The sequence below is a fragment of the Meles meles genome, chromosome 20 (assembly GCF_922984935.1).
Source record: "Meles meles chromosome 20, mMelMel3.1 paternal haplotype, whole genome shotgun sequence".
Taxonomy (NCBI): domain Eukaryota; kingdom Metazoa; phylum Chordata; class Mammalia; order Carnivora; family Mustelidae; genus Meles; species Meles meles.
In genome coordinates, this window is record NC_060085.1 from 21900924 (window position 1) to 21920704 (window position 19781).

Genomic DNA, 19781 nt, shown 5'->3' on the forward strand with positions numbered 1-19781 from the left:
TTTCTGCATCAGGGACAATAACATTGCTAGGGTTAAGAGTCCAAAGGAGATTGCAGAAGTCTTTTAACTCCTCCCCCTAATTCCTACCTCACTCTTACATGTGCTCCATACGCCGTGTACAGTGATTCCTCCAGTGCACGTGCTGACTCACACTGCTCTCCGCTCACAACCAGAACTTCCTATCTGCTCCAAACTCACTCTCAGCACAGTCTAGTAGACCTATCATTTCTGCATGAGCAGCAACACCCTCCTGTTCTGCTCTGGCCACCAGCTTTTTCCTGTGTCTCAAACAGGCCCAGATACTATGCCTTAAGGGCATAGTATCTCACATTTCTCACATTTGCTGTGCCTAAAAGGAGCAAAATCTCAGATGCGGTCATACCTTGGAGATACCGCAGGATCAGTTCCTGATCACCTCAATAAAGGGAGTATCCCAATAAAGCAAGTCAAATGATTTTTATAAAATTGTATATAAAAGTTATGTTTACACTATACTGTAGTCCATTAAGTCTGCAATAGCATTATGTCTAAAAAATATCCATACTAGAATTAAAAAACACTTTATTGCTAAAAAATGCTAACCATCTAAGCTTTCAGTGAGCTGCAATTTTTTTTTAAAAATGAACTCTACATCCAACTGGGGCCTGAACTCAAAATCCTAAGATCAAGAGTCATACGCTCTACTGACTAAGCCAACCAGGTGTCCCATCTTTGCGCCGGTGGAAGGTCTTGTCTGGATGATGACGGCTGCTGACTGATTAGGATGGTGGTTGCTGAAGGTTGGAGTGGCTGTGGCAATTTCTTAAAATTAGAGAGTGAAGTTTGCAACGTCGATTGACTCTTCTTTTCACAAATGATTTCTCTGCAGCATGTGATGCTGTTTGGATAGCATTTTACCCATAGTTGAACTTCTTTCAAACTTGGGAGCCAATCCTCTCAGATCTTGCTGGTTTAACCACTAATTTACGTGACCTTCAAAAATCCTTTGTTGTCATTTTAAAAGTCTTCACAACAAATTTTACAATGAGTAGATTCCTTATCAAGAAACCACCGTCTTGGGTGCCTGGGTGGCTCAGATGGTTAAGCATCTGCTCTCAGCTCAGGTCATGATCCCAGGGTCCTGGGACTGAGTGCTGCATCAGGCTCCCTGCTCTGAAGGAAGCCTGCTTTTCCCTCTGCCTCTCTCTCTCTCTGTCTTTCATGAATAAATAAATAAAAATCTTTGAAAAAAAAAAGAAAAGAAACCACTGCTTTTGCTCATCAGTAAAATGTAATTCCTCATCCATTAAGGTGTTATCATGAGAATGTGGCATCTCAAATAATAATAAAGTCTGATGGGACCTGGGTGGCTCAGTGGGTTGAGCCTCTGCCTTCGACTCAGGTCATGATCTCGGGGTCCTGGGATCAAGTCCTGCATTGGGCTCTCTGCTCGGCGGGGAGCCTGCTTCCCCCCCCACCCCCCGCCTACTTGTGATCTCTCTCTCTCTGCCAAATAAATAAATAAAATCTTTAAAAAAAAAGTCTGAAATACTGTGAGAGTTACCAAAATGTGACGTAGAGATATGAAGTGAGCAAATGCTGTTAGAAAAATGGCACCAACAGACTTGCTTGTTACAGGGTTGCCACAAACCTTCAATTTGTGAAAAACAGCATTTTATTGCACCAAAGCAAAGTGCAATAAAACAAGGGCATGTCTGTGTTCCGATGGTTTTCTTCCTCACTGCCTTCAGGGCTCTGCAAATGTCACCTATCAGAAAGGCTTCTGGTGACCACATCACCTAAAACAAGACCTCCCCTCAACATGACTCTCTGTCCTCTTCTCTTCTGCCTGATTCTCATTCATAGCTCTAATTACTACCTGATGTCCTATAGCCTTAATTTATTTACTGATTCCCCAACCTCTGCCCATTGTTAAGTCTCTAAGAGGGCAGAGACTCCCGTCTATTGATTGCTATATACTTGGCACCTAGAGCAGTGCCTAACACAGAAGTATTCAATCAGCTGTTGTAGAATGGACGTGATTAAATGAAAAGGCATAAATACATACCCAGAATACATGTCATGGGGCAGGTTTCTTCCAGATTACTCAGAAATACTTCTTTTTTGTAGAACATTTTTGTGGGCTCATGTTCCGTCTCTTCTGGGTGAATGAAGATGGGGCCATAAAAATATGCAGCTCCATCTCGGACCCATACCTTTTCAATTCTTGGGGGAAAAATGGAGAAATTCCATTAAAATAGAATTCTGACCGGTTTCACTCTTGAAGGATTAATTTATTAAAAATTCTCTTAACCAAAAACTTAATGATATTTACTACTTGGAGGAGTTTTGTTGACTAAATATAATAATTGTATTATTATATGATATATTATCATATATTATTATATAATAAGATAATTTCCTTGACTTCCCCCATTCTGAGCACAGGAAAAGACATGTGGAAAGGGAGACACCATCTGAGGGAAAAAACACAATACCAAGGCATACGATTTAATAGTTTCAGTTAACCTCCAGGGTTTTTTCCCCGAGATGCTCACGATGAAAACAAAACTAAGCATCTGTCATTGGATTCATCAGCCGATGAAACACATAAACTATCCATATTTGGGGTCAGTTCACATGAGTCACAGATATTTCTTCAAGGCAATGGTTCATGACCTTTTTGAGGGTCAAGGTGGAACAGCCCTTCAACCATTGAGAGTCTGATGAGAGATATTATTTCCCTATACAAAAGTAAAAATGCACACCTGACTGCTAAGTGTTAGGTATTATACCATTCCTCACAACTGCTCCCAGCAAGCTGGGATTATTAATGTCCCTATTGTCCTGTGGTTTCTGACATGAAGAAACCTCCTCACCTCAGTTCATGGTAACTCCACCATTTCAGTTCTTCAGGCCAACATACAGAAGTCACCCTTGACTCCTTTCTCTTTCTTGGACCCCACATCCCATTTATCAGGAATCCTATTAACTCCACATCTCACCACAGGATCTAACTACTGGCCTGAACCAGCAATCACGGTTGCCTGGGTTATTGCAACAGCCTCCTAGCAGATCTTCTTGCTTCTCTTTGACCCTTTGAGTCTACTCTCAAAAACCAGTAGGCAGAGCAATCCTGCTAAGAACTAATTCAAATGTCATGTCTATGCTTAAAAGAATCCAATGGGGGCACCCGGGTGGCTCAGTCGGTTAAGCATCTGCCTTTGGCTCAGGTCATGATCCCAGGGTCCTGGGATGGAGCCCCACATCGGGCTCCATGATCAGCGGGGAGTCAGCTTCTCCCTCTGCCTCTCGGCCCACTCAGGCTCTCTAATACAAAAATAAAATCTTTAAAATCAATCAATCAACCAATCCAACGGTTCCCTCTTTAATTCAGTAAAAGCCCAAGTGCCGACAGTGGTCTCTCAGGTCCACATATATACGGCCCTCACCTCCTATCTACCTTAACGTACGGCTCACTCGTCCAGCAACAAACTGTCCACATCTGGACAGGTCAGGCACACTTCTCTTTCAGGTCTTCACACTGGCTACTCACGCTTCCTGGAAAGCTCTTCCCCTCAATATTCACATTACTCACTCCCTCAGTTTCTTTGAGTATTAGCTCAGCTGTCAGCTCTCAGTGAGGCCTATATACACCACCCTATTTAGACTTCTGTACCTCCTCAGTTTGACCATGCACTCCTGATTTCCCACACGCCGATCTATTTTTTTCACAGAACCTATCATGACCCAATGTTCTGTACCCGTTACTTATTGCAACATTTACTGTTTGTCTTCCCGCTGCAACAAGGATCCATGGGACTAAGGATATTTGTTTTATTCACTAATGTATCCTCACAACCTAGCAAACACTAGGTTTGTAATAAATGACTGCTGAATGAAGAAAAAAATGGAATGAGGAAGCGAGCTTAGAGAAGTCAATCATTTACTTAAGGACATGCAGCTAGCAGGGCTGGAACTCATGCCAAGACCCACCACTCTTAACCACTATTCTCTACTGCCCAGTCGCATACCTGACTCCTTCGTTGCCCTTTTAACGCCATGCAACCACACTTTTATTCATTTACTTGTTCAGCAAATATTTGAGCGCCTACTATGTTTCATGCACCATGCTTGGAATAGGGAATACAAAGGTGAACAAAGTACGGGGCCTCTATTCTCAGGGCATTTGCAGTCTGGTATGGAAATTCAACAGTAAAATAACCTGATATGCGCTCTGAGAGTAATGGGGAGACCTAATCCAGTCTGCAGGGACAGGATAGGCTTCCTTAAGGAAGTACTATCTCAAAGTTAAGCTAAAGGAGTTCATCATATGAGGTAGGCAGGGAGATTCCTGGGTTGAAAATTCAGTAAATGGAAGGAGAAAAAGAAAAATTCACAGGAAGGATTTAGAGAAGGAAGTGTGGCTAGAGACAAAAGCAAGGTGAATGTGTGTGAGGAAGCTGGGGAAGTTACAGGATTGTCAAGGGGATGATGACAACGACTCTGACTTCATTCTAAGAGTGATGAATTTCTACCCAAATCTCTCAGACCCAACTGCATCCTCCCTGCTTCAGTAACACCCACCTGCCCACTCGAGGGCGCACGAGGCCATGGGACTTGATGAAGACACAGTCGCCAACCTTTAGCCACATATCATTATAACGGAGCTGCTCAAAGTAGTGGCAACCTGGTTCACCATTTGACATTTCCACAGGGACATCTTCTTTCTCCTATGGTAAAGGAAACTGGTTAAAGATAGGCAGCTGACAATCAAGGAGCAGACAGAGGAGGTTAAGAACGGAAATCTGACTTTCCTCCATATTAACTTAAAAGAAAAAATAACTATAAACAGAAGTTTAGATGAAGATCAGAAACCAAGACTGGGGTCCTGAAACCAAACTAAGTCTTATTAAATACTGCATTTATTTTAAATTTACACTTAAGTATTATAAAATGTTATTTCAAGGGGCGCCTGAGTGGCTTAGGGGGTTAAGCCTCAGGCTTTGGCTCAGGTCATCATCTCAGGGTCCTGGGATCTAGCCCCGCATGGGGCTTTCTGCTCAGCAGGGAGCCTGCTTCCCTCTCTCTCTCTGCCTGCCTCTCTGCCTGCTTGTGATCTCTCTCTCTGTAAAATAAATAAATAAAACCTTAAAAAAAAAATGTTACTCCAAGATGTTTTTATCCTCCTCCCCCCACCCCGTTCTCATAGCCTTGGGGTGGTGGGCGGGGAGCACTGAAGAAGACATATCAGCATTCAGGAGCAGCCTCACTCACACACTGCTATGGAGGATAAGGAGTAAATTCTGTGCAAGGGGTCCCTTCACTACATTTACTGAGCTCTCAATTTCTTAGCATTAACAACTGATGGTTCTAAATGGTAATTTTTTTTTCTTTTTTAAAATTTATTTACTTGACAGAGATCACAAGTAGGCAGAGAGGCAGGCAGAGAGAGAGGAGGAAGCAGGCTCCCTGCTGAGCAGAGAGCCTGATGTGGGGCTCGATCCCAGGACCCTGAAATCATGACCTCAGCCGAAGGCAGAGGCTTTAACCCACTGACCCACCCAGGTGCCCCCTAAATGATCATTTTAAAAGAAATTTAAAAATTGTCATTGTTTTGATTTATTCTGGAATAGAAAGGAATAGTATAGCCTCTGTGACATAAACACATCCACTCTATTTCTGAATAAATTACAAGGTCTGTCACATCCTGGCTGCTGTGACACTGGGCAAATTATTTGACCTATTAGGTCACCTGTAAAATGAAGGCAGTGCACCCATCAGATGGGGCTGTTAGGAATCTCCAATGACACATTCCACAGTTAAGTACACAGAACAATGCCTGACTTATGAAAAGCACTTGAACACCCATTCGTTATTGCTGTTTTATAGTTTTGGCAAAAAAAAAAAAAAAAAAGAAGAAGAAAAAGAAAAGAAGAGTATGGGTGGCTTAGTTGGTTAAGCGTCTGACTTTGGCTGAGGTCATGATTGATCTCAGGGTCCTGGGATGGAGCTCCATGTTGGACTCTGTGCTCAGAGGGGAGTTTGCTTCTCCCCCTGCCACTGTCCCTCCCCCCACTCCCGAGAGCACTCTCAAATAAAAAGACAAAAAAAAAAAGGAAAAAGTTCTGATCTGATGCAGAAAGTGGGCACAGCATGAGGTGTTTTAAACATATTAACTCCAAAACATATAAAAGCTGAGGAAACTATAGAACCCCAATATTTTCTAATCCATCTCCCTGGGAATATGTGAAACTTCAAACTGAAAAAAAAAATCTCCTTCAGAAGGTCCAAATGATTTGTTTTAATCTTTGTTATGACTTCAAATGTGATACATAAATGGTCTTCTTGGAAAATAACACATATGATGGATGAGAGGAACCTGCAGGAGTGGGGACTATGAAGTAGGCCCTGAAATTAAGAATAACTTTTTCTGGGCACCTGGGTGGCCCAGTCAGTTAAGCATCTGCCTTCAGCTCAGGTCATGGTCCTGGGGTCTTGGGATTGAGGCCCACATTGGGCTCCTTGCTCAGTGGAGAGCCTGCTTTTCCCCTCCCTCTGCTCTCCTTGCCTGTGCACTCTCTCTCTCTGTCTCAAGTAATAAAATCTTGAAGAAAAAAAAAATTTTTTTTCTTTTAGGAATGGGTTCTATTCTGAAGTTCTTTTTTTTAATTTTTAAAAGTAATCTTTCTGCTTTACCTGCTGAAAGTATTCTTTTAAAAAGTTCCAGGAATGACTTGTTTTGGCCAAGCAGTATTAAAATAAAGATGAGACAAAAGAAAAAAACAAAAACAAAAATGTGCAGAGAGGACCCTGGAGACTTACGAATTCTAGTAAGAAATCTGTGTTAATTCCCATGTTGGCTTCCATTGGTATTTCTTATTCTTTCAAAATTAATGTCTCTAAGATTCCCAACATACTGGTAAAATGTAAAAAATATCATATTCTTTCCCAAGCTCCCTTTCTCTTCTAACACTGTTAGGACACTAAAATGGATTTCTAAGACACAAAGAAGTCAATTTTTTCCAGTTTTTATATTGACAATTTAAAAGCTTTACCTTTTGGGGCACCTGGGTGGCTCAGTGGGTTAAGCCTCTGTCTTCGGCTCAGGTCATGATCCCGGAGTCCTGGGATCAAGCCCCAAATCGGGCTCCCTGCTCAGTGGGGAGCCTGCTTCCCGCCCCCCCCCCCGCCTGCCTGTCTGCCCACTTGTGAACTCTGTCAAATGAATAAATTTAAAAAAAAAAAATCTAAAAAAAAAAGGCTTTACCTTTTTTTTTTAAAAGAGTTTATTTATTTATTTGACAGACAGAGATCACAAGTAGGTGGAGAGGCAGGCAGAGAGAGAGGAGGAAGCAGGCTCCCTGCTGAGCAGAGAGCCCCATGCGGGGCTCGATCCCAGGACCCTGGGACCATGATCTGAGCAGAAGGCAGAGGCTTTAACCCACTGAACCACCCAGGTGCCCCAGGCTTTATCTTTTTTGACTATGAAAAAAAAAAATGTATCTGTGGGCAACAATTCAAACATTAGAGCATATAAAACTTAAAAGGCAATCTTCTGTGATCCAACCCCAGAGATAAACACCTGGTTCAGCACACAGCAGTTATCTACATTGCTTTTACAGTTGTGTATGCAAACATACAGTTTGGGTTTTTTTGAATAATAATGGAACCAGATCCCATTCTGCCACCTGTTAGTTATGAGCATGTTCTTACCATGTGACTTGGACAACCTTCTGTGTGCCATATATAGAACTAACTCATTATGCTTACTGGCTACAAAGTTTGCAAGCTATGGATGTCTGACACTTTACTCGACTCCTATTTATGAGGGCATTTGGGTCTGGCCAAGGGTTTTTGCTTTTACAAATAACACTGATGCTACCCCTTGTGGAGAAGCCTTTGGTGCACCTGAGAACTGAGTTAGACCACATTCCCTAGTATCAAATGCCCACTGGGTCAAGGGGAATGCCATGGATGGGAGAGAAGAGTCCTGCCTCACACCCATAGCAGGTGTTATCAGTATTAGCAATCTTCAGAACTCTTGCCAACCTGTCAGGCTTTTAAAAAGTATTACATTAACACATTTTCTTACCTTTTTTGGGTTGTCTCTCCTCTATAAATGATCTATTTAGTCCTTTGCCTATTTTCCTAGTGTTACTTCTTCCCCAGATTTCTAAAAGCTTTTTGCATTAAAAAAATGGTTGTCCTTAAGACTTTTCCCCCACTTTAATGTCTCCTGGGTTTCATATCATGTATAGAAAGGACCCTTCCAACCTTATAAATAAAGAATATAGGTAAATAATAATAAATCTGCCTATGTCAGCAACTGGTACTGTTTCCTTCATTTTGCTTTTGTTTTTGGTATTATTACTTTTTGGAATATGAAGTGAATGAGAGTTCAGGTGGCTTCTTTTCTTCTTTTTCTTTTTCAAATGGCTACCAGTTTTCCCAGTATCATTTGATTCCATCCTTTCCTGCTGATTTAAAATACTACCTTTATATACTGGATTTTAACTGTGAAAAGCCTATTCCTTCCACTGACTGGAATACCTTAATTTTTTATAAATAAAAATATACAGGGTCTCCTGGCTGGCTCAGCTGCAAGAGCATGCAATTCTTGATCTTGGGGTCATGAGTTCAAACCTCATGTTTGGATACAGAGATTAGTTAAATAAATAAAACTTTTATATATGGGCACCTGGGTGGCTCAGTGAGTTAAGCCTCCGCCTTTGGCTCCGGTCATGATCTTAGGGTCCTAGGATCAAGTCCCGCATCGGGCTCTCTGCTCAGCAGAGAGAAGACAGGGAGCCTGCTTTCCCCTCACCCCTGCCTGCCTCTCTGCCTACTTGTGATCTCTCTCTGTCAAATAAATAAATAAAATCTTAAAAAAAATATATATGTTTTGTTTTATATATATAAAAAAATACAATAACACCTGGCAAGGCAAAGCATTTTGATTACTATTTTCCTCCTTCTTTTCCTGGTGACTGCTGCATGTTTATTCTTACATGAGAAAGCCAGAATAATTCTGTCAAATTCTTTTTTTTTCTTCCACGATTTTATTTATTTGAGAGAGAGAGAGAGAGCAAGCGAGTGTGCATGAGTGGTGGGAAGGCACAGGAAGGGAGGGAGAAGCAGATTTCCTGCTGAGCAGGGAGCCCAACACTCGATCCCAGGACCCTGAGATCATGACCCTGAGCTGAGGTCAGACACTTAACCAACTGAGCCACCCACACACCCCATTTCGTGAAGTTCTGAAAAAAATTTATCCAAGTCTTTTATGTCTGTGAGTAGACGGTTTCTCTTTCCATAGGTTCCAAATATTCCAAGGTTATTTCTTAATATATTTTGTTAAGGTGAATCAGATATTTTCTTCTACATGATTTTCCTAACAGTTGCTAAAGTATATTCAACATTTTCACCTTTCTTTCAAAAGTCTTGTGGGTTATTGTTTTGTTTATGTAAGAAAGCTATTGACTTGTATACGGATTTTGAAAATCTCTATTTGTTGAATTGTTTTTCAAAACTTTAGTTAATTGCTCCCCCATGATCTGTAAAAAGGTTTTGCCATTAAATTAAAGTTAATTTGCCATTAACTGTCAATATTTTTACCATTTTTGTTTGTCTTCATTGGCTACTTTCAGAAAAATATAGATAATGGTAGAGCAAGCAGGCTTTAGTCATGAGAAACAAACATAACTTTAAAAAATCGCTTTGAGGAAATATCCGTCAAAAACTTAAATGAAGACAGTTACTATACTTTATCAAATAATTTCTCCTTTGATCTAATAATGAAGTTTATTACTAAATTTTCCTAATTTTGACCAACTCCTGCATTTCTAGAATGAACTCCCACCTACTAAGTCACATTGTTCTTAAATAACTAACTTGGTTTCACTTATAAATAAAAATACACTTTCTCCAAGTATTTTCTGCATCAACATTCATCCATTAGGCTCGACTGCAGCTTTTCTGTTTTAATTTTGTCAGGTTTTGGAATTAAGGCTATTCCAGTTTTATAAAATAAACTGGGAAGTCTTCTTTGTTTTCCATGCCTTGAAATATTTTATTTATTTATTTTTTTTTTTTGCCTTGAAATAATTTAAACAGTACTATAACTATAGGTCTCTTAAAGGGTTAAAAGAATTCACCCATGGAATTATCTGACCTGAGTACTCTGATTAGCTCTCAGAACATTTTTGAAAAATTTCTTCTTGTCCACTTACGTGTCACCCCTCTTCTTGATTCTTTAGGAATTTATAGTGTCCTAGAAAATTATTCATTTTATTTGGGCTTTCAAATTTATTAACAATTTATAAGTTAATTGTAAGTCTTTAAATTTCTTCCACATTTGTATGTCTGAGCTTAACTGCCTTCTTTTTTTCTTTATTAGGATAGTTGACAGTATATCTCATTGGACTTGTCAAAGGATTAGCACTTGGATTTAGTTTTAAATTCTATTTTTCAATTCTACTGTTGTTTTCTAAGCATTAATTTCTGTCCTATAGCTCCCTTCTGTTTGGCTAAGGTTTTATGTTGTGATTCTTTTTCATTCTGCATTTGAATACTTTATTCATTTATTTTTCTGGAATAGGTATTTTGAAATGCAAAATCCTTTTCTGTGTGGCTTTTAACTACATACCTTTTCCAAGTTAAAACTGTCTTCAGTTCGACTGTCCTCTGAGTTCTCTGTGTTCTTCTCGTCATCCCCTTTATCTGCATTTGCAAATACAGATGCCACTCGGACCACAGGCAAGGGCACATCCCGAGGGACAAACCTCACTGAACTGATGGGCATGGTCCACAGTTTAATTTTCTTAAAAGATTTGGTTTTGGCAGAATACCGTGATTCGCAGACAAAAACATCCTCATCTCGAAAGTTTTCTGGGCATAATTTGAAGTATTCCTGGGAGACATAAGAATAAGATTATTAGTTACGTGAATGTTCTGGAAACTAGTCAACCAAAAAAACCAAAACCACACATCAATCAAGCAAACAACTAACCTGTTAAGACTTTCTGACAGTTAACAACAAACAGTAAATGGTTGGCAATGTACAAGCCTCTCCCTGCTACAGAAGGGCCTTATTAAATACATACCCTTTAGCTTACCAGCTACCTTTTTGAAAATATATTAGCATTTCACACAGTTATAATGTTCCTAAAAGCTTTGGGCAGGGCTCAATGTGCCTGTATCAGATAGATACACAAAAGGTATACTTTATTACCTAAAAAGCACACTGACAATTTTTAATGATCTTTCAGAAAACGTCATCCTCAAAAATTAGCCTGGCAGTATAAAAAATTTAAGCGAACTGCATACAGCTATATAGTGTAGGCAAGCAAATGGTGGTATTTCATCATCATGATCAGATTAATTTCCTCCTAAATCTTTACACAATGGCATATAGACACAGCTTTAAAAAATTTCAAATTTTAAAAGGGTCTGATTTATAAATACGACTTTTTTTGTGTTTGTAAATTTTATTTTCATGGAATGATTTGTACTTTGGAGACTAAGGAGTTTCTTACCTTGACAAACATGACCACACATTTTCCTAGAATTTTACTAACGGGAACTTTATTATAATAGTCACTCTTAAAAACTTCTTTTTCTAGAAATTTCCGTGTAGCCAGATGGAATGTTTCATTTGGCCGATAAAACCAACAGCCATACAACCATTTTTCACCTCAAAACAAAAAGGGAGACAGAGAGGAAATTACCATTAATAGAAATCAGACATTCTTGCAAAATGAGCAAAATCTCTATCCATTCTGCCATGGCCTGAACAATGTGCTTTTTTAGGCCACAGTGTCTTAAAATCGTTACCTTGGAAGAAATGATACTCTCAAGTAATGAAGCAAAATGAGGCCTAAAAAATGCTACGTTCCCCCTCATACTAAAGGATGTATAATATATAGGATGAAGAAGGTGGTGAGACCTGCCCTAGTCTGCTGGGGCCAGGACACACTCCAGACTGCATTTCGGTAAGGACAGAGCATCCAAAGCATATAACAGATGCAGTGAGCACTCAGGAGAAGGAAGACAAAGGTATCTCACGAGGAGCAGCTGAGGGAACTGGACTGCCTCAGATCACGTTTCTGTCTGCTTCTGGCTTCATTAACTCCTATTTGTTCTCCATGTTTTATGTGAAAGGCAACTGTTCTAGGGCACCTTTTTGAAATCAAATTCTAAGCCAAGACACATGTCACACTATAATAATTTCCTTTTTATTTGTGATTTGTACCAAAGTGGTTCTGCCAGTGGTAAAACACGAGCCTTTAGTTCTTGTGAGGCTCTGCCATCCTATAGTCTGGCTTACTGTGTGTTTTTAAGAAAGAGCAGCAGTTGAGTGAATGAATCTCAACCTAACTTCAAGAAGCTGCATTTCCTCTGACTCAACTGTGCCACTCAGGAGAGTGCTACATCCGATATTTTTCACATAGCAGTTGCTTACTACTATTTACCGATACAATGTAGAATGACTACTGTTGCAAGGCATAACTGTCTGAGTTACAATTTTCTTCCCTGAGGACCAAGGAGGAGTAAAACAGTCCCAGCTCACCAATCTGCCCTTTGATTTAAAACAAATTTACCAGCAGAATCTTCCCAAAGCCTCTCAATGCAGACGATGTGTGGCTGCAGGCTGGCCTCTGCGGGCTCCACATAGACGTAGTCTCCAACATGGTACATGCTGTTCTTAAAGCTGCAGTCCTGGCTGTACGTGCGGTGTAGGCCAGAGAGGCCTGCGGCGCCTGAGGAGTCTTCACTCTTTTCAGCTTCTTCGGTGAAAAAGACAAAAAGGTTCCCATTAATGGGATGTGGGGATCAGATGTAGGATTCAAACAACATGTACTAATATGTTTCATTCTTTCCCAGACCTTCAAGGGCAGGATTCAGAACAAATGGCATGATATCCGTATTCCCAAAAGCCTTTACACAAACTTGCCTTTTTGAGTTACAACCGTCATTAAGTAAATGCATAAATAAACAAAGGACCTACACAATTAAAATAACCATGTTAATAATATATGCTCAGTGTGTCATTCTGGATGATAAAGAAAGGTATAAAGAAGAAAACAGCTTACCTGTAAATCATGCAGTCCTGGAAATAATCTCATATGTACTTCCCTTCTATCTTAATGCCTCTAAAAATTGTTCCCCCAATAGTTATTATGTGGGTATGTCACAATGGAATCTTAGAGTTGAAAAAACATGGAATATGTGTATCATACAATATAATGTAAACTATGTATGTCTACACTGAAGATACACTGAACAGGGGCACCTGGCTTGCTTAGTCACAAGAACATGTGACTCTTGATCCTGGGGTCATGAGTTCGAGGCACATTTTGAGCATAGAGATTACTTAAAATAAATAAGTAAATAATAATAATAATAATGATCAAAAGATACACTGAACAGTTCCCAAGATTAATGCTCTTCAATAAGACTTGTTTTTGCTAAATAATATTTTTTGATGGCTACTACGCAAGCCATTATTTGCAAATACCAGAGGGTTTTGGGTTGTTTTTTTTTTTAAGATTTTATTTTTGAGTAATCTCTACAGTCAACATGGGGCTTGAATTCACAACCCCAAGATCAAGAGTGTCACGCTCTACTGACTGAGCCAAACAGGAGACACCCCAGTGTTTTGTGCTTTTGAGGATAAAGCTTTGCTCACATCTTTATTTCCTTATGATAATATCCTATAAATGCAACAGTTGGAAATAAGCATTTTAAATGCTTTTTAAAAAAGATTTACTTGACTAAGAGAGGAGACAGTGAGAGAGAGCGAGAGAGAGCACCAAGCAAGGGGGAGGAGAAGAGAGGAAGAAGCAGGCTCCCAGCTGAGCAGGGAGCCTGACAAGGACTCAATCCTGGGACCCCTGGATAATGACCTGAGCTAAAGGCAGATGCTTAACTGACTGAGCCACCCAGGTGCCCCTTAAATGTTTTTTAAAATGCATACTCAAACCAACCCCAAAAGTCTATACAAATTTTAGGGCCTCACTGTTTGACCACAAGCACCTGTTTCTCCATTCTTGCTCCAACACTCCTATCATAATTTTTAAAAAATTATTTTATGAGAGAAGGTGCACAAGTGGGGGGAAGGGCAGAGGGAGAGAAAGAAACAGACTCCCTGCTGAGCAGGCAGCCTGATATGGGGCTCAATCCCAAGATCCCAGGATCATGACCTAAGACAAAGACAAACATTTAACTGACTGAGTCACCTAGGTGCCCCCACATAATTTTTAAAAAGTTTTGCTAATTTGGGTGGAAAATGTTATCTAGTATTTGATTAGTCAAATGAATCCCTGTAAGATACACAAGAGATAGAGAGATTCACAAGGTTCTTGAGATTATATACCAGCAGGAACATGGTGAACTGAATTGAAAGGTACAGAGACAGTACAAAATGAAAGAGTGTTAGTTAAACCCCCAAAATTCTAGAGACAGGAAACAGGCTGATAAAAGTGCTCACCTGCAAACATATGCTACCTTTCATGAAAAAAGATGATGCAGAGGGCAGAGTGCTGAGCCACAAAGGAATATTTCTAATGACTGCCCAGCTGGATTTCAAGATTGCTTCAAACTAATGACTCCTTCCATTTCTCCCTTTCTTTTTTCTTTAAAATTTTTAAAAATTTTTTATAAACATCATTTCTCCCTTTCTGAATGAGAATGTCTCTCATTATCCCATGCATGTGCCGTCATTATGTTATAGGAGCAAAGAACTTGTTTAGTTTCACAGGTCCACAGATGGAGAGGAATTGTGTCCCAGGAGGGATCATACCCATATACACACATTTAAATGATTTAGATAATAAGATTTAGGACTTTTGAGCTCATAAAGCTGATAATATTTAGATGAGATTCTGATACCTGGTAGAGGAGTGTTACTGCAACCCACACCTAAAAAATAGGGAAATGACTTTGGAATTGGACAAGAACAGAGACCAGAAGAATTCTGAGAAGAGAAAAACCCTCTGCTGCCTTGAATAGACTAGCAGAGAAATGGACCTTAAGGACCTGGCAGTAGAAGGCACAGGTGGAAATGAAGAAAAAATGTTGCTGGAAAGGAGATCCTTGTTACATAGTGGCAGAAAGCCTGGCAGAACTGTGCCCTGCAATCACTTGGATTCTGAGCCTCTTGGGTTGTTCTTTTTGTTATCTTTCTCCTTCTTTGTTTGGTGTTCTATTGCCTCTGAGCTTTCTTCTTCATCTGCTAATCCTTCTCTAAATGTTTCCTTTCTGCTGTCTTTAAAAACATTTTAAAACTGAATCACTTTGACCTATAACAATGTGTCAACTTGTTATACAGTTACTTTGATACATTAATATATATTTAGCAAAATGCTAAAAAAAAAAAAGCTGACTAGAAGTTCTCTATGTAGTTTTTCCTCATTGCCAGACCCATCCCTCAAAAGAAAAATGTGTCCGTAAGCATGACTGCTGGCATGCCAGAGCTAACGAGTTTAAAGGGCAAGGGGTCTCACGACTTAGAATACATCCTCTCAGAACTATACCTCTAGCCTTTCAGACAGCTGCTGTCTCTTGGTCTAGACACTTTAGGGCAATCACCGAAAGGGTTGGGGAAGGGAGCAGAGGTTCAACTCCTTTAAATGTAGACTTTCAGCTGCTTTTACACCTCCATCTGTGGGCGTAGCTCGTGCAGATGGCCTGCACCTGCAGGTCTACTACTCTTCTTCATCAGATGCTGGCAGGGAAGCCAGTGTCGGCAACTTACCCAAACTCTCACTGCCACCATCTCCTTCTCCGTTGCTTTCCTTCTCTCTTTTTTTCTTTTCTTTCTTTCTTTCTTTTTTTTTGAGGAGGGGAATGGTTTACATTTAAGTCTTCTGTTTTGCTTTAAAATCCCCTTTCCATCATCTTATAGGCGTTTTGGGATGTACTAGCTGCAGGCATCTGTACAGTCTGCCATGTTAAAGTGAAAAGCCTCCATGTTCTCTTGCCTTTGCTTACTTCCCCTTGTATGACTGGTTAGTTCTAGCATTTAATATAAAAACAGGGTGTGTGAGATCTTCTAGTTTCCCTTAATTTCCATCATTATTAAGACACCTCCTCTTGGGCGCCTGGGTGGCTCAGTGGGTTAAAGCCTCTGCCTTCGGCTCAGGTCATGGTCTCAGGGTCCTGGGATCGAGCCCCACATTGGGTTCTCTGCTCGGCGGGGAGCCTGCTTCCTCCTCTCTCCCTGCCTGCCTCTCTGACTACTTGTGATCTCTGTCTGTCAAATAAATAAATAAAATCTTTAAAAAAAAAAAAAGACACCTCCTCTTATGGCTTAAAGACATAGAGGGCTGACTGACATATACAACCACTATCCTACTTTCTGGTGGTTTGCTGTCTTTTTAATATTCATTGAGTTACCTGACACAGGGTGATCTGAAGCAGACTATGGTCCTCTCGTGGCTAGTTACAATAAGCCTCTGGGTTCCCCTTTCTCATCAGTCCTTCTAGTGCTGACTTCACATTGTATGGCAAAGCACCACTTCTTACCTACTTCCAGTCCCACCACTGGGAAATACAGTCCCTGAGTTGATGTTTAAAAAACAGTGTTAGGGTGCCTAGGTGGCTCAGTGGGTTAAAGCCTTTGCCTTCGGCTCGGGTCATGATCCCAGGGTCCTGGGATCGAGCCCCATGTCGGGCTCTCTGCTCAGCAGGGAGCCTGCTTCCTTCCTTCCTCTCTCTCTCTGCCTGCTTCTCTAGCCTACTTGTGATCTCTGTCAAATAAATAAAATCTTTAAAACAAACAAACAAACAAAAAACCAGTGTTAATAGGGCTGCTCTTGGCAGCCTTAGAAAGCAGCTCTGGCAGCAGGGCTCCCTTTCCTCCTGTCCACAAAGGCCTGTAGGCTCCTGAGACAGGCACAGCAATGGGAAACGAATGAACATCTCCTACTGTGCTTTTTCTTCATGCGGCTGTTTTTCTACCACAAGTCTTTTTCCACAGATTAAGTCGCTGGAAATATTTCCTGGTAACAAAGATCAGTTAAGGGCAGTGACCAATAGTTTTTAAAATGTCAGTACCAAGGTTGCCTAGTGGGTTCACATATTGTTGCTAATCCACCAAGAGGCAAGACAGCAGGTACTGTCATAAGCTCGGCTCCTCCACTAGAGCTAAAGCCTTAAGAGCAACGATTCCCACAACTGAGTGTGCATCAGAACCACCTACACAATTTGTTAAAACATAGACTGTTGGGTCCCACCCTCCGAGTTTCTGAATTGGTATGTTTGGAGGGGGACTAGAGAATTTTCATTTCTTTTTTTTAAGTAGGCTCCACGCCCAGCACGGCCCAAAGTGGGGCTTGAAAGCTCACAACTCTGAGATCAAGACCTGAGGTGAGATCAAGACTTGAACTGAGATCAAAAGCCTGATGCTTCACCGACAGAACCACCCAGGCACCCTGAGAATTTGCATTCCTCATCAGTTCTCAGGTGATGCTGATGCTGTTTGCCTAGAGGCCACATTTTTAGAACAGCCTTACAGTAATTCAAGAAGCGGCTGTTACTAATTTTGCATTGCCAAGAAGTGTCAATAAAACTTAAAAAAAAAAAAAAGCCTAAGTATACAAAATTTTGTCAGTAGAAACAACATGGATTGTCCCAAATGTCATACCCATTATGACACTGGCATTTTCTGTTTCCTTTTTCATTGATTTCCATCCTGATTTTTATTATTTCCTCTACTTACTTCAGGTTTGATTGGCTTTTTTTCCCCTAACTTCTTGAGGTGGAAACATACCTATTTTAGATCTTTACTCCTTTCAACATATGTATTTAAAGTTATAAGTTTCTTCCTATGAACTGCTTTAGATATATCCCATAAATTTTAACACATTGTTTTTATTAATTTAATACATTTAATTAATAATCAAATACATTTCATACATTGCATTCAAGATTTTTCTAATTGTCCTTGTAACATCTTTGATCCATGGGTTAGAGGTGAACCACTTCATTTCCAAATATTTGGGGATCCTCCAGATTTCTTTCTGTTGCTAATTTCTAGTCTAAATCCTTTTGTGTTCAGAGAGCAAACCTTTGTATGATTTCAATCCTTTTAAATCTTCTGAAACTTGTTGCATGACCTAGCGTATGGTCCGAGATAATGTTGCCTGTGTGCTTGACAAGACTGTGTATTCGACAGTCCCTGGGTGCAGTGTTTCACACGTCAACCATCAAGCTGGTTGACAGTCCATGGCTTAGCTTGCTGTAAAAAACCCATCACAGCCAGGGTAGCTTAAACAACATTCATTTCTTAGTTCTGGAGGGCGGAAAATCCAAGATCAAGGTGCCAGCAGATCTGGTATCTGGTGAGAGCTCACCTTCAAGTTCACAAATAGTCGTCTACTTGTTCTTCATCCCCTTATAACAGTAACCATCCTCTCGTGGTGGCTCAACCCCTACAACCATACCCAAACCTAATTACCTCCTAAAGGCCCTACCTCCAAATACCATCACTTTGGAGAGGAGGCTACAACACATCAGTTTTGGGGGAACATAAACTTCCAGTCCACAGCAATGCTATTCAAGTCTTTTGTACTTTTTGCTAGTTGGTCTAGCAACTGGTGAGAAAAGGTACTGATTTTTAGTCTAGTTGGTCCATCAATTGCTGAGAAAGGATTATTAAGACTATAATTATTAAACTATTCTCTTTTCAATTGTCAGTTTTTACTTCATGTATTTTGAGGCTCCACTCTTAGATGTATATACATTTATAAATACTATATGTTCTAATGTCCTGACCCTTTTAACGTTATGAGGGATCCCTCTTTGTCTCCACTCATAGTTCTTCTCTTAAATTAAATACCATTTGGTATTGATACTGCCACTCCAACTCACTAGTACATCATTCCCCCTTCTTTTCCTTTCCCCTTATTTTTGCCTTCGGCTCTAAAACAAGTCCTTTACAGACCAGCAAAGAGTTAGGTATTTTAAAATTCAGTCTGCAATTTGATCCAAGTGTTTAGTCTACTCATAATATGTAACTTACTTTTTTTTTAAGATTTTATTTCTTTATTTGACAGAGAGAGGAAGGGAGCACAAGCAGGGAGAGCTGCAGAGGGAGAAGGAGAAGCAGGTTCCGCACTAAGCAGGGACCCTGATGTGGGTGCTGGATCCCAGGACCCCGGGGTCATGACCTGAACTGAAGGCAGCCGCTTAATGACTGAGCAACCCAGGCGCCTCTGTAAGTTATTTATTGATATGACTGAATTCATATCTGCCCTTTGTTATTTGTTTTTTACATGTCTTGTGTTTTTTGTTTCTCTTTTCCTTCTTTACTGCCTTCTTTTGTGCCAAGCAAGTATTTCCGGTGCAGCACTTTAATTCCTCTGTTGGATTTTTATTGCTGTTTGTTTTTAGTGGCATTACAATATGCACCTGCAACTTACCACCATCTACTTCAGGTTGATCCTAACTTGATTTTGTTAACTAATGCGGCTTTGCTCCAAAATAGCTCCATTCCTTTGTGCTACTACTGTCATATATAATACTTCTATAAATGCTGTAAACCTAACAATGAGATTGTACCTATTTCTTTAAACAATTCTAATGTTTTTGGAAGAAACTGAGAGAAGAAAAGTGAAAAAATATAGGCAGACTTTTATATTTACCCACAAATTTACCATTTCCACTACTCTTCAGTCCTTCCTGTGGATTCGAGCCAACCATCTGGTGCTGTTTTCTTTTGGCCTGAAGCTCTTCCTTCGGTATTTCTTACAGGGAAGATCTGCCAGCAGTGAATTCTGGTTTTGTTTATCTAGGAATGTCTC

The 19781-nt window shown here is 40.2% G+C and overlaps 1 protein-coding gene across 14 annotated transcripts in view; it reads right to left on the bottom strand.

The window, feature by feature from the left end:
- Positions 1 to 19781, bottom strand: part of PBRM1 (polybromo 1) — a 131815-nt gene that overhangs the window by 35665 nt on the left and 76369 nt on the right. For all 14 annotated transcript variants that reach the window (XM_045991658.1, XM_045991656.1, XM_045991665.1 and 11 more), the window contains 5 exons: positions 12579 to 12764; positions 11514 to 11671; positions 10625 to 10888; positions 4567 to 4712; positions 2048 to 2205 (listed from right to left, as the gene is read on the bottom strand). In XM_045991658.1, coding sequence (XP_045847614.1) covers positions 2048 to 2205; positions 4567 to 4712; positions 10625 to 10888; positions 11514 to 11671; positions 12579 to 12764 — 912 coding nt within the window. The remainder of the gene's footprint in view (positions 1 to 2047; positions 2206 to 4566; positions 4713 to 10624; positions 10889 to 11513; positions 11672 to 12578; positions 12765 to 19781) is intronic.